This window comes from Asparagus officinalis, chromosome 6, assembly GCF_001876935.1.
Source record: "Asparagus officinalis chromosome 6, Aspof.V1, whole genome shotgun sequence".
Taxonomy (NCBI): domain Eukaryota; kingdom Viridiplantae; phylum Streptophyta; class Magnoliopsida; order Asparagales; family Asparagaceae; genus Asparagus; species Asparagus officinalis.
Window position 1 is genome coordinate 45992429 of NC_033799.1, and position 14658 is coordinate 46007086.

A 14658-nucleotide genomic window follows, 5' to 3' on the forward strand; every position below is an offset into this window, starting at 1 on the left:
AACACATACCAATCCAAAATCAATTTCAAACGTAACATTCAATTCACTTACTAAAAATCTATAATCAATCGGATACGTAAAATTCAAACGTAACATTCAATTTCAAACATAAACATCATATGAAGTATACCAAAATTTAACAAATATTTAGAACTCCCTTTCCTCTCCCTCTCCCTCTCCCTCTCCCTCTTCTTCCTCTCCCCCTTCCCTGTTCACTTTCAACATGAGCTCGGATGATCTCAACGTCCGGTTGTGTGTGAACTTGTGAGCACATGACATCCTCGTCGACTTGAACCTGCTGTGAACATCCGTCTTGAGCTTGCTGTGAGCCTCCAGCTTCATCAAGTGCACGACTTGAGCCTGCTCTCGTGTGTCCTCAGACTCATCAACGCTCGTACCCTATGAGACGTTCCTCGTGTCCATCACATTTCATATTGCGCGTCCTCCTAAGAGCGGATAGAATCTTTCCTATGATGCGAAGGAACACGCTCCTCGCCCCTGGCTCGGTAGTCGTTCCTAATGCATCATGTGCAATAAAAGCAACATCATCGAGTTCTTGTACCTATAAGATAAAAAGCGAAAAAGGATTATTAGCAAGTGGATGATAATAAAATAATAATCACAAAATAATTGTACACATCTAGGTATATACACTTATCAACTCTCTCTCTCTCAACTGGACCTCTCGGTATGTACTCCTTGGGTGATTTATTCTCCTGAAATATCCATCGGTGAGTAATCCCCCAATACCACTGTAAGTACACACCTTGGTCAGGTGCGTCAGCCCTCTTCATCACTACAACCTTCTCCCTCAACTCCTAATTCTGAATGTAAGCATGTCGAATTATCTCCTAATTTGCATGATGTGCTCCTTTTCGGGGATTTCGCTCTATTCTTTCTACAGGATCTGGAATATGTTGTTTTAATCCAAATTGTCGGAGCACATAGTCAGGCACGTGAATTTTGACAATCTCAAAACATATAATCGGGACTCGAGCACGCTATATATCTTCACCTTCTCTGCAAATATCTATTAGTGACTCTAAAACCAGTTCATAGGGCATCCACTTGACCTATAAAGAAGATTAATTAAATTTACATATCATTAATAAATAATGTATTGATTGAATATATTTAGATATTATGATTTTATAGCTGTTCATCCTCCATTTGATAAAGCTCATTCCTGTAGAAGTTTTCATGACCCTTTGGGGAGGTTTGCCAAGATCTGGAAACATTCCATTTATTTTATATACAAATGGTTAGTATAGATTAAAATAAATGTATAAAATTACATATAATCATATCTATTACAAACTTGTATACTTGCATCCTAACAAAATCTGGCCATCGAGAGCGTAGGCCTCATTCAAATATGGTGTTCCCAAATGCCCCCATGACCATATATTTACAACAAAGTGAGGCAACCCTTGAATTCTTTATTTTGCACGAGTGCCACTTTTGTCATCTCCCTATACAGATAAGCTAACATTGCACTTCCTCAGGATAACTCTCCACACTCCTCAAGATCCTCAAGAAGTGGCAACCATTTCACATGCACCGAATCCTTACTAGAATCCGAAATAGAACAGTACTGATCGTATGAAGTATATACGCACAGGCTTAGCTCTTGATGATCTCATTAGTCGCATGGATCGGTACTGTTGATGTGTATAATCACACAGCCAATAGTTTGTAGGTTGTCTGCCGAGGAAGGATTGTGAAGGATAAAGTGGTCGAGTCCCCCTCTAACTTTATGCCTAGCTCTGAGCGCACGGGGTGGACTGATGGCCTGCACACACAAGGAACGCCGGGGTACGGGGCGTGTTTCCCCCGTGGTACCTCCGACGGTCAAATTAGAGGATGAATTTGAGGGAGCTTTTAGGGAGAGCCCCTGGGCCATTGAGGTCCATGCAGGGTACATTCTCTCTTTAGAATTATTTAGAAACAACTTGAAGAAGAAGAGTGACTTCTAAGTTTTTCGAAGAACCTGAGTTTTCAAAAGTCGGTCCCTTGTTTGGCTCAAATGCCACCCTCTTTATAGGCTGTCGAGGATAGACACGTGGCTTCATCAGGGGTCTGTGGACGACGGTGGGGGATGAGCTGAAGGCTGAGTCAACAGTAGTTCCTTTACGTGTCGGCTGGCGACTGGAGGAGGTACTATTTTGAGATGATCTCGATAAGTCCCCCGGATTGATTTGATGGCGCATGGCTGAGAATATGGCGAGGTGCTGAGTCGCCTCTACCTTGACAGATGGCGGTTAGTGGCTGGAGGGTGGGGTACTCGAGTATAGGAGGCACCTCGATAACGTCCCAGGTTTGACGGATAAGGATAAAGTGAAGATAGGCTGACCGATCTAGCCATTCATTATTTCACAGATGACAGTTGGCGACTGGAAGAGAGGTCGTCTGAGCTCAACGGGTGTCTTGATTACGTCCCAGAAGTGACTTGGGAATAGAATGAGCCGCTTTTGCATTTAAGACTTCGTCGGAGTTTGAGACTTTTGACGTGACCGATCAATACTGTGGTTGATCGACGTATATCTTGGAAATATCTTAGTTGGATGACTCGGATCTTTATCTTCACCAGCATGATTTGAATTGGAAGGTGGGTCATTCTCGTAACTTGTTAACTAGACAAGTGAGTCGTCAATTCAGTCAGATAGCTCGGTAGATAGCAGAGTCGTCCATTGGAGGAGTCGTCTCGATTGGGAGTTGGGTGGACTCCCGAGGAGTTGCCTTAGAGGCTAAAGGCCGACTGCTCCCGTGCTTCGTGTCGGCTAAAGCATTTGGCTTTTGGCTAGGCTTTCCAGCTGAGTCGATTTGAATTGCGATTCCATTAGGCCCATGGAGATAATCTTCTAACATTTTTATCTATAGATGGTAGATTACCATAACAGTTGGCCCCTTTCATTCGGAACCGACTTTGGTCGGGTCCGAGTGAAACTGTTGATTCCTCTCTGGCTTAATGTTGCCAACATTGGAAACTGCTTCGTCGGGAAACGAGGCGTCGTGGGAAGAGTAGGCAACAATTATGTTGGGCGGTTGATATTTCCCGCGAGTCATTTCCGTTTTCGAAAACGGATCCTCTTTGATCTTCCTTGGTTGCTTCGAGATCATGCCTCTTGAGTTCTGCATGCTTCTTCGGAGGCTTATAAATAATTTCTGACGCGACTTTAGGAGCACATTCTTCATCAGGAATATTCTTCTTCTTGTTGGATCCCTATCCCTTCAAGCATTTTACACATGGCTTTTCCTCAAAATGACCATGAGAGGAGGCTCAGGGTTCTGTATTGTTCTCGATCGAGAATGTCATTGGATGACGTGCCTCGCTTGCACCGTTGGTACGACATCTCCCACGCCATGACCATAGGGGCACCGGACAGCTTCACTCCGGTGCATATGCACGGCGAGGATTGAGTGCCTCACTACCGGGCGCACCTGGAATGCGGCCTACGCCTACCGCTGCATCCCTTCGTCAGTGAGGTTTTCGCAGCATTGGGGGTTTCCCCCTGCCAATTCTACCCACACGCCATCTATACTCTGATGGCGTTTATAGATGCCTGCTCCGAGGCGGGCGTGGTGCCCAGCATTAACTTGCTCGGGCACGTAGTTAGTGTGGGGTCCGCGAAGGCCGACCCACACTATTTTCTCCACTGCCGGGGCGACTTCCACCTGGATGATGACTTCCCAGAACTAGAAGAGGACTGGAGGAGGTCTTTCGTCTGGGTATTTGGTGCTGACAACATTCTGTCCTGCTCGGGTTGGCTTGAAGTACAGGACAATGTGTTGGAGCCGAGGGCCCTTAGCCCTCCCGAGGCCGGAGACCTAGAGAAGCTCTGTTACCATCTCGACCTTTAGGAGTTCAGGGCTCTGGACGGAGATGAATTCCTAAAAGTGGGAGGGTCTTCCTCGTCTTCCTCCGACTCCGGAGCAACAGTCCTTCCTCCCCCAATGGAGGTATGTAAAAGGACGGGCTTGGAGGGGCCGAGTTCTTCCAGGAGGCCTCTCAAGAAAAGGAGGGGTGACTCGCCAAGTGGTGGAGGCTCTGATTAATAAGGAGGACCGAGGTTGCCTCTCAGGGGGTTCGGTAGCCGGACCCAATTTTTCTTTTCTTTCTTCTCTCTTTTTTTTTGTAAGCCCTGTTGGACCTCTTTTGTAAAAACACATTATGAATAGAAAGTGATTTTTCTTATCATTTGTTTCTGAGAATTACAAATCGTCGGCTGAGACTTGTGACCCTGTCTTCATTATAATTCGGCCTGGTCCTCTTCTTTAAGAATTATGTCGCTCTTTATAGTCCATATGCATCGGCGTCCTCATTTCTTTGTTCAGTCAAGAAGCATAGAATTTGTGTTTGGCGCGCTGTCTTGAGCTCGTCTAAGTAAGGAATTTCAGATTTTAATGTCCGGCCAAGGCACCATACTTCGGATTTATTCTTGCTGAGGAGTTTGAACTGGATAACCGACTGAGAAGTCGTTGTGCCTTGGGCCTTCCTTGAGGCGGCACCAAGGTCTTTTTACCGACTGAGGAGTCGTTGTGCCTTGGGCCTTCCCTGAGGCAGAACCAAGGTCTTTGTTCCGACTAAGGAGTCGTTGTGCCTTGGTCCTTTTCTGAGGCGGCACCAAGGTCTTTTTACCGACTGAATAGTCGTTGTGCCTTGGTCTTAGCTCTAAGAACCAAGGACTTGGTACCGACTGAGAAGTCGTTGTGCCTTGGGCTTACCCGTATGAGGAACCAAGGACTTAACCATAATGGTTGATGAGAGGAGACAGAATCAAACCATATGTTGTGTCTTGGGCTTACCTTTAAGAAGAGCCAAGGGCTTTGTTCCGACTGAGGAGTCGTTGTGCGTTGGGCTTACCCGTATGAGGAACCAAGGAATTGACCATAATGGTTGATGAGAGCAGACGGAATCAAACCATATGTTGTGCCTTGGGCTTACCTTTAAGAAGAGCCAAGGGTGTTGTTCCGACTGTGGAGTCGTTGTGCCTTGGGTTTACCCGTATGATGAACCAAGGACTTTTTACCGACTGAGGAGTCGGGTGCCTAGGTGACTAGGTCTTCCTTTTCCCTTAGGCCGAGAGGCGATTGTTGAAGTCGGCCAAAGAGTTGTGCCTTGGTTTTACCTTGAGCAGGTACCAAGGGCTTGACCATAATGGTTGATGAGAGCAGACGGAATCAAACCATATGTTGTGCCTTGGGCTTACCTTTAAAAGAGCCAAGGGCTTTGTTCCGACTGAGGAGTCGTTGTGCCTTGGGTTTACCCGTATAAGGAACCAAGGACTTGACCATAATGGTTGATGAGAGCAGACGGAATCAAACCATATGTTGTGCCTTGGGCTTACCTTTAAGAAGAGCCAAGGGCTTTGTTTCGACTGAGGAGTCGTTGTGCCTTGGGCCTTCCCTGAGGCAGAACCAAGGTCTTTGTTCCGACTAAGGAGTCGTTGTGCCTTGGTCCTTTTCTGAGGCGGCACCAAGGTCTTTTTACCGACTGAATAGTCGTTGTGCCTTGGTCTTAGCTCTAAGAACCAAGGACTTGGTACCGACTGAGAAGTCGTTGTGCCTTGGGCTTACCCGTATGAGGAACCAAGGACTTAACCATAATGGTTGATGAGAGGAGACAGAATCAAACCATATGTTGTGTCTTGGGCTTACCTTTAAGAAGAGCCAAGGGCTTTGTTCCGACTGAGGAGTCGTTGTGCGTTGGGCTTACCCGTATGAGGAACCAAGGAATTGACCATAATGGTTGATGAGAGCAGACGGAATCAAACCATATGTTGTGCCTTGGGCTTACCTTTAAGAAGAGCCAAGGGCTTTGTTTCGACTGAGGAGTCGTTGTGCCTTGGGCCTTGGGCTTACCTTTAAGAAGAGCCAAGGGCTTTGTTTCGACTGAGGAGTCGTTGTGCCTTGGGCCTTCCCTGAGGCGGCACCAAGGTCTTTGTACCGACTGAGGAGTCGGGCTCCTAGGAGACTAGGTCTTCCATTTCCCTTAGGCCGAGAGGCGATTGTTGGAGTCTGCCGAAGGGTTGTGCCTTGGTTTTACCCTGAGCAGGTACCAAGGGCTTGACCATAATGATTGATGAGAGCAGACGAAATCAAACCATATGTTGTGCCTTGGGCTTACCTTTAAGAAGAGCCAAGGGTTTTGTTCCGACTGAGGAGTCGTTATGCTTTGGGCCTTTCCTGAGGCGGCACCAAGGTCTTTGTACCGACTGAGGAGTCGGGCGCCTAGGAGACTAGGTCTTCCATTTCCCTTAGGCCGAGAGGCGATTGTTGGAGTCGGCCGAAGGGTTGTGCCTTGGTTTTACCCTGAGCAGGTACCAAGGGCTTCGAGATCGATTTAGAATGGCGCTGTGCCTTGAGCTTATTCCTGATCAGGAGCCAAGGACTTTGAGATCGACTAGAATAGCGTCGTGCCTTGGGCATATTCCTGATCAGGAGCCAAGGACTTTGAGATCGATTAGAATAGCGTCGTGCCTTGGGCTTATTCCTGATCAAGAGCCATGGACTTTGAGATTGACTAGAATAGCGTCGTGCCTTGGGCTTATTCCTGATCAGGAGCCAAGGACTTTGAGATCGACTAGAATAGCGTCGTGCCTTGGGCTTATTCCTGATCAGGAGCCAAGGACTTTGAGATCGATTGGAATAGCGTCGTGCCTTAGGCTTATTCCTGATCAGGAGCCAAGGACTTTGAGATCGATTAGAATAACATCGTGCCTAGAACTCTCGAGAGTTGACTAGGTCTTAAGCATTTTATATGTATATGTATATATGTATATTTAGCTTTCATTGATTGTTTGAAATTTATACATAACAGAGTACAGCAGATTCACATTTGCAACTTCGGATGACGCCGAATTCGTACTTTTTGCTTAGATGCCTTTTGAGGACGACTTTTTGCTGGGGACTAGGTCACCGAGGCTGAGCTTCCTTGACTGTTTCTTTTCGCTTGTGAATATTCCTGTTTTGATGAAAGGGAGTTGTTGCCTTGTTAGCCTTCTTTGTTGGCAAACTAAGTTACGCCTTGAATCATGCGTTATCCCTTCTTTCGAGGGCGAAGTGTTTGGCTCCAGTCGTTACCGAACGGCCGACATATTTGCCATCTCATCAGCCAATGACCTTTTCGAACTTTGAATTTGTTGCTGAGGTCGTTGATGGTCGACAGTGAACATGAGGATTTTCAACAGATATTGCTTGTTCACTGTCAGTTGCTCTGTCTGGCTAGTATCCGTTGTTTGAGCTTTTCTTAGGATAGCGCTTAGCAGGAGGAGGCCTAGGCAACTTTTGTGATGGGGCTTCTTGTTGGTGAGGACCCCCGTCGTCGAAGCTTTGTTCCCTGGAATTTGATGGGATCATATTTTTCCTCTTGAGGATTCCAGGGACAAAGACGACCGGACCATCTCATAAATGGAGGAGCCTTCTTGTCGGGAGAATACAAGTCACATGCTTAGACCACCAGTTTTCACTTCGACTCTGGCGGTTCTGAGCATTTGTTGGGGCGACGGCTGTTAATCTTCTTGAGAAGACCAACCGGTGAGCCCTCGAGTTCTTCCCGCTTTCTCACGCTGGGTGAGAAAGGACTTCTTCTGTGAAGGCGGTGATGGTCCGGATGGGTCGCCACAGATTTGATGGCTGCTCCTGGGCCAGATGGACTAGCGTGGGGTCGAGCTTGTGCTATTCTGGATCTGATCATAACCCTTGGTGGAGGAAGGGCTTTTCTTATGATCCGACTCCAGGCTTCTGGGCTGTTCAGAAGATGGAGTTCGTATCTGTGGCGGCTGTGGGAAGCCTACGCTTCATGTTCAAGCCAGACGAGCACTTTAGTGCTGCATCTTCTTCAGGAGGGCTTTCGGGGTTCTACTTGGCAAATACTCCCCAGAAAGCTGTCGGAGCCCTGGAGGGCTATGCCTACTTCTAGCTCCTCATAGCCATAGGCTATTCCTCCTTAGCTTGAATGATGCGATTTCAGGCTTCATTTAGCTTGAGTGATGTGATTCTAGTAGTGTAAGAATAAACTGGATCAGGCCCCTGCTCAGAATTGGACATTTCTTCTCAGAGAAGAGAGGGCCCCACGGTGGGCGCCAAACTGTTGATGTGTATAATCACACAGCCAATAGTGGGGAGGTTGTTTGCCGAGGGAGGATTGTGAAGGATAAAAGGGGTCGACTCCCTCTCCGACTTTATGCCTAGCTCTGAGCGCACGGAGTGGACTGATAGCCTGCACACACAAGGAACGCCGGGGTACGGGGCGTGTTTCCCCCGTGGTACCTCCGACGGTCAAATTAGAGGATGAATTTGAGGAAGGTTTTAGGGAGAGTCCTTGGGCCATTGAGGTCCATGCAGGGTACATTCTCGCTTTAGAATTATTTAGAAACAACTTGAAGAAGAAGAGTGACTTCTAAGTTTTTCGAAGAACCTGCGTTTTCAAAAGTTGGTCCCCTATTTGGCTCAAATGCCTCCCTCTTTATAGGCTGTCGAGGATAGACACGTGGCTTCATCACGGGTTTGTGGACGACGGTGGGGGATGAGCTGGAGGCTGAGTCAGCAGTAGTTCCTTTACGTGTCGGCTGGCGACTGGAGGAGGTACTATTTTGAGATGATCTCGATAAGTCCCCCGAATTGATTTGATGGCGCATGGCTGAGAATATGGCGAGGTGCTGAGTCGCCTCTACCTTGACAGATGGCGGTTAGTGACTGGAGGGTGGGGTACTCGAGTATAGGAGGCACCTCGATAACGTCCTAGGTTTGACGGATAAGGATAAAGGGAAGATAGGCTGACCGATCTAGCCATTCATTGTTTTACAGATGGCAGCTGGCGACTAGAAGAGAGGTCGTCTGAGCTCAGTGGGTGTCTTGATTACGTCCCAGAAGTGACTTGGGAATAGAATGAGCCGTTATTGCATTTAAGACTTTGTTAGAGTTTGAGACTTTTGACGTGACCGATCAATACTGTGGTTGATCGACGTATATCTTGGAAATATCTTAGTTGGATGACTCGGATCTTTATCTTCCCCAGCAGGATTTGAATTGGAAGTCGGGTCATTCTCGTAACTTGTTGACTAGACAAGTGAGTCGTCAATTCAGTCAGATAGCTCGGTAGACAGCCGAGTCGTCCATTGGAGGAGTCGTCTCGATTGGGAGTTGGGTGGACTCCCGAGGAGTCGCCTTAGAGGCTAAAGGCCGACTACTCCCGTGCTTCGTGTCGGCTAAAGCATTTGGCTTTTGGCTAGGCTTTCCAGCTAAAGATCGGAGACTTTCGAAGAGCAACACGAATACCTAAAGATGATAAAAGGAGTAAACAAATACCCCTATTCATAATCTTTGAGGAAGCCACATCAGCTTTGAGAAATGCCACTCAAAACATTACGGGAACACCTTTTACACACTATTTTACAAGAAAATGTGTCAGTTAGAGGATGCATCGAAATGACAGTAGAAGTTGAACAAACAATGCGACAGCTGAAAATAACATACTGATGATAAAAGCTGGCGTGTGCAAGCGATGAAAAGGTTAAATTATCTCAGCACCCTCCAATTACTCCTTGAGGTTTGAGTCATACTCACTACCTAAAGATTCTCTTGCGCTTCAGAGGATGGAACCAGTGTGCATAGAAATAAACCTATCCCAAGAGGCCAATCAAGACATACTATGCACCTAGATCACCGATCAACACGGTGAATACGCTGTCAACGCTAATTTGCCACTCAATAATAGAAACATTGAATCAAAGGCCAACACAACAAAGGGATTGGTGAAGATAACCTTAGCATCACCAGTATAGGTCGATTCAAGTCCCCATCTTAGCCTTGACCTGGCATAACCTGCACTCAACAAGCTCGGCGTAAGCTCGGCCCCAAATAAAAGCTTAAAAACTCTTTTTTATCTTTCTACCTCTCATAGCGGGGTGTAGCACACATGATTGCCTACCCTTAGAGAGTGTGTGGAGGAGGCAGAACACTCTGGCCCCATGCTACCGGTTTTTTAGCCACCATGTTGCCTTACCTCTTGTACACGACCCTTCAAATGAGAGTAGCATTAGCCGCAAATAGGCTCTCTCCTCATATAAGAGGGCAACACACGCATCCGCCACAGCGGGATGAGATACATACACGTGCCTTTCCCTTCAACCCGAACATCCATTTGTTGATATAAAGAAAACCCTTGTTAAAGAAAAAATGGCGAGAACTTGATACGACACTGCATCATCCTTGCTCTCATCTATGCCAACATATTTGAATGAGATTCCAACTTGAGCGTAGTTTCTGTTCCCAAATCCTTCTAACAAAGGAACTGTTACCTTGCGCAAGAAGAGAGCTGTTTGTTCCCTTGATAGTTTCATAAAAGACCCCTATCTTCCTCCACATTGGCAGGTGATTCAACAAAGCTTATACCGTGCTTAAACGAATGGCTCATGACTATAGACACATGGTGAAGTCGAACATAATTGTGTATACCCAGTTTGAGCTAGTATGCTCGATAATTCAAGCATATACAGGAGACAAAAAAAGATAAGCCATTTAAATATTAAGTTATCAATGGATTGTTACCAAGCAGCTTGTCTCATCCATGATCTTAGGAAATTGACCTTCAATGCTGGCACAGGGCTTTCGTTATTGGTCCATTGGAAATGGCTTAGTTGCACTTAAGTACCCAATAATTTTCCCTATGTTTCACTTATATACCCTCACTTGTTTTTTACATCAATTATATACGTTAAAGTTTTTAAAACTCACGCTTATATATCCTATGTTGCACTTGTTTTTAGAAGCACTTGTATACCATAAAATTTTTGAAACTTGCATTTAAATACCTCAAGGTTCTTAAAACTTGCACTCAAGTACTCTCAGTTATGCAAACTAGAAGGTATTTAAGTACAAGTTATAGAAAATTTAGGATATTTAATTGCAAGTTTTAAAAACTTTTTGGGGTATATGAGTGCAGCCAAAACTGAGTGCAATTAAACTTTAGGGTATATAAGCGCTGGTAGAAATAAGTGAGGGCATACAAGTGCAATATATGGCAAACAAGGATACTTAAGTGCAATTAAGCCATTGGAGATATAAAGATAGATTTGGAGATGGATGCAAATTTTTGATGCAAATTTTTTTTCTACTCGAGCATGTAGCTAAGCGAATTTCAGCAGATTGGGTAAAATTACTATGATGTTTTCTAAATATTCATTAGTTTATTTGGATGCCATTAGATAGAAATAGTAAAGTCCGCACTTTTTGATGCGACTCTTAAAGGACACGTCTCCCCACTACTCATACTAGGTATTAGCCCATTTAGTGAATTGAGCATTATACGTCATACCCATTTTTTCTTCCTCACACAGGAACATATATGAGTTGCACAATTAAGATTTAAAATAGGATGTAACTTTAGAAATATTCTATGCCAGGTTATGCAAGCTGAATGTGAAAAGCAGGCCTGAAATGGGTTCAGATCGTTTAGTAATTTAACAAACAACAAATGAACGCTGCACCTACACTTACAACTTCCAGGGAGGCCTTCCACAGGCCTGGCTTGCTGCAAGCAGCTTGACATTGAGCAACAGCTTTACAAACGCACTGCATATCATCATGGCGATCAATGCTCGTCTCGCTGGGTGTATTTGTTCTCTACTTCTACCCAAACCCTATCGACATCAAGGCTAATGCCGCGATTTGATCATCTGCCTCTATGTTCATCTGTTCTTTCATCGTGCTTCATTTGTATCGGGTGTAAGCACCCATCATTTAAAAAACTAAGTTTACTTTATAAGCTGATCATGTTACAGAAGCAAGATCAATGTCAAGCACAGGTTTACGATACATAATAAGTAACAGATTATACATAGTATATACAAGCATGTACTCCTAAAGATGATCACATGCAGAAAAAGTACAGCTTACATGTACTTAACATATAGTTGTCCTAGTATCCTATTAATGAAAGACATTCGAACTGGATGCAAAGAACAAAAGCAAAATGAAGAAAGACACATGATTTCTTTGAAACATACATGTGAATCAAGGAGGGGTGATGGATGCAATTACACTGCTGGAATGATCGGTCATAGAGGCACCCATCAAAGATGACGATGAAGATTGTCTCTCCATCGTAGAAGGTTCCGTCTCCATGGACACTATAGACATGCTATCAATTTCAAGCATCAAACTCCATATGCTCTCCAGCTCCCTCACTACCTCTGGCATTGATGGCCTCTCATCTGTTTGGTCCTGGCAACATCTAAGTGCCAATAAAACAAATTTCTGAGTGCATTCAGATGGATATGCTCCCATGCGGCTATCAATACATAACAACGGGCAGCAAGAAAGCTATGGCTTATAATATCATGGTTAAGCAGGTCAACAAGAACGAGCAAGCGTAGAGATGCATAAAACCATCTATCATTCAGTAACATCTCGTTGTATCTATCCTTGCCTCAAATGTGGGAAAATATTGTTATTGTTGGCACATGTGGGGGACCCCTATTGAGATAAAATATGTGTGCATATATTCAGGGGGAGATTTTAAGATTCTAACTCTCTAACTTGATTTATACTATTTGTCATCATAAAAAATGGGGAGAATGTTGATCAGGTATGTTTTGATGATACAAATATACTGTGTTTGGCTAACTTGGTTATTGCAGTGTCAAAAGATATATCCTGCTACATCATTCAAGTTGATCAAGCAAGGCTGAAGAGAAATCAAGATAAAGTTGGACTTCATGTTGTAACTTTTACTTTATCTTAGATTGTTAAAAGCCTTGATGCGCGCACACACACAAACCATGACTTAGTTTATAAGTTCTAAATCCCCCATTTGACTAATGATATACCCCTAGTCGACTTATAAAAGAACTAATGAAACTTAGATTTTTCAGTGATACATCAACTTTGAAATTCTCTATAAAATCGTACGAGCATTGGATTGGGATAATTTTGGATTCATCACATAGATATTTAAAATATGCATCCAACGCATCCAAAATCACTCAATTCGGATGTCGTAGTAAGAAGTTATGTCCATTTTAGTGTATGTTGCTGATTTTGTTTTTCTGGTCAGTCGACTGGAATCACTGTAGCAATCAACCGATTAACATATTTGTCCATTTTAGTGTATGTTGCTGATTTTTCTTTTCTTGTCAGTCGACTGGTCACTGTAGCAGTCGACCAACTAGTATGTTTGCTCAAAATTAAAATCTCTCTGGCCAGTCGACTTATTCACACTTTAATCGACTTGTAATGGCAGTTTTTGACTTTTAAGTGTTTGAATTTAGGTCAGTTTTTGACTGTTATATTTTAGTTTTCAAATTTATTTTCAAACTCTTTAGGCCAACCTAAGATTTCTATAAATGGGCATGGGTTTCTCATTTGAAAAGATGATGAACAAGATTCATTATGCTTTGACTTTTGAAAATCTTTGAAATTCTAAAAAACTCTCTTTATAGCCTTCTTGTCCAAAATTCTCAGATTTAGTGAGGCAAAATATTGAGAATTCCTATTAGCCACAAATTAATTAAGATCACTACACATCAAGACTAATAGGATTGTTGTAATCTTCATCAGAAAAGCTCTTTGGTTTGAGGGAAGAGGAAAGGTTCTCTCTGGTTTGAGGGAAGGAAAGTCTTTCTCCGGTTTGAGAAATGGTATGCAAATTGACAAGGGGATTGTCAAGTTTGTGCAAGGATTATTCTTGTAAGGAAATTCAAGAATAGTGGAAAACCTTAAGCGGGTTGCTTGGGGACTGGTTGTAGGTCTGGAGGACCGAACCAGGATAAAATCCTTGTGTTTGTGATTGTGTTCTTCCCTGTGTTTTAGCATTGCATACAGGATCCAACAACCCCATTTGGATTAGGGTTTAAGAGTCCCTCTTTCCTATAAATACATATGCAAAGATGCATAAAAATTATCAGATAGAAAATACAACCATCATCTTCCTCCTCTCTCAATTCTGTGATTTACATGGTAGTCGGCGGGAGATATGCAGGGGCTTCTCGCCATATCAAATCGACCAGCAACTGTTGTTCGAAGATGAAGATCATATGCGTGCAATCCTTTGTAGATTCAAGACAAGTAATCTCTAAACAAAGAGATTTACATATTCATAGTTGATCATGAATAGTTAACATTAGTAATAAAGCCAATTTAGGGTTGCTCGCACCTTTTCTCTTTTTCATGGTTAGATCTAATTATTATTGCATCTTGTGTTAGTTTATATTAGATCTGTAGTTTCTTGATGTGATTTAGTCCCTGCAATAGAAAAGTTAGGATTTTCAATAATAAAAATTTATTTTTATTAGAAAGTATAAATTTTTGGTGTAAAAATCTAATTTTTGACATCTGGGATGTCATATCTACAATAAAAATTAATTTTTTATTAACTAGTGGGCAATTTTTAATAAATTAGAGATTTATTATATTTTTAAATTAGAAATTATTTTTAGAAATTAAAATCATTTTTTGAATTTTTGAAAATTAAGAAATTTTTTTTGAAACCCCAAGTCAGATCCACTACCGACTGGGGCGCTAATCGACGGCATGAGCTGACCCAAGAGGATTTGGAGCTGGGGGCTAAAGGAGATCCTCTGATAATCGCATGCGCGTCTTCTTTTTTTTTTTTGAAAATAAAAGCCTAGCTATCATAGTTGGCGTCAGGGTTGCCAA

The 14658-nt window shown here is 43.6% G+C and overlaps 1 protein-coding gene and 1 long non-coding RNA gene across 2 annotated transcripts in view; both read right to left on the reverse strand.

Annotated features, from left to right (window-relative positions):
- On the reverse strand, positions 204 to 10151 carry LOC109845401. The gene is made up of 3 exons (XR_002248332.1): positions 9896 to 10151; positions 9767 to 9825; positions 204 to 562 (listed from the first exon to the last, which is right to left on the reverse strand). It is a non-coding gene; the product is annotated as an uncharacterized LOC109845401 (long non-coding RNA).
- LOC109844315 (probable LRR receptor-like serine/threonine-protein kinase At1g06840) overlaps positions 12075 to 14658 on the reverse strand; it is an 81300-nt gene continuing 78716 nt past the window's right edge. The window contains 1 exon segment of the mRNA XM_020413303.1: positions 12075 to 12235. Within this exon segment, the coding sequence (XP_020268892.1) occupies positions 12212 to 12235 (24 nt within the window). The 3' untranslated portion in view covers positions 12075 to 12211.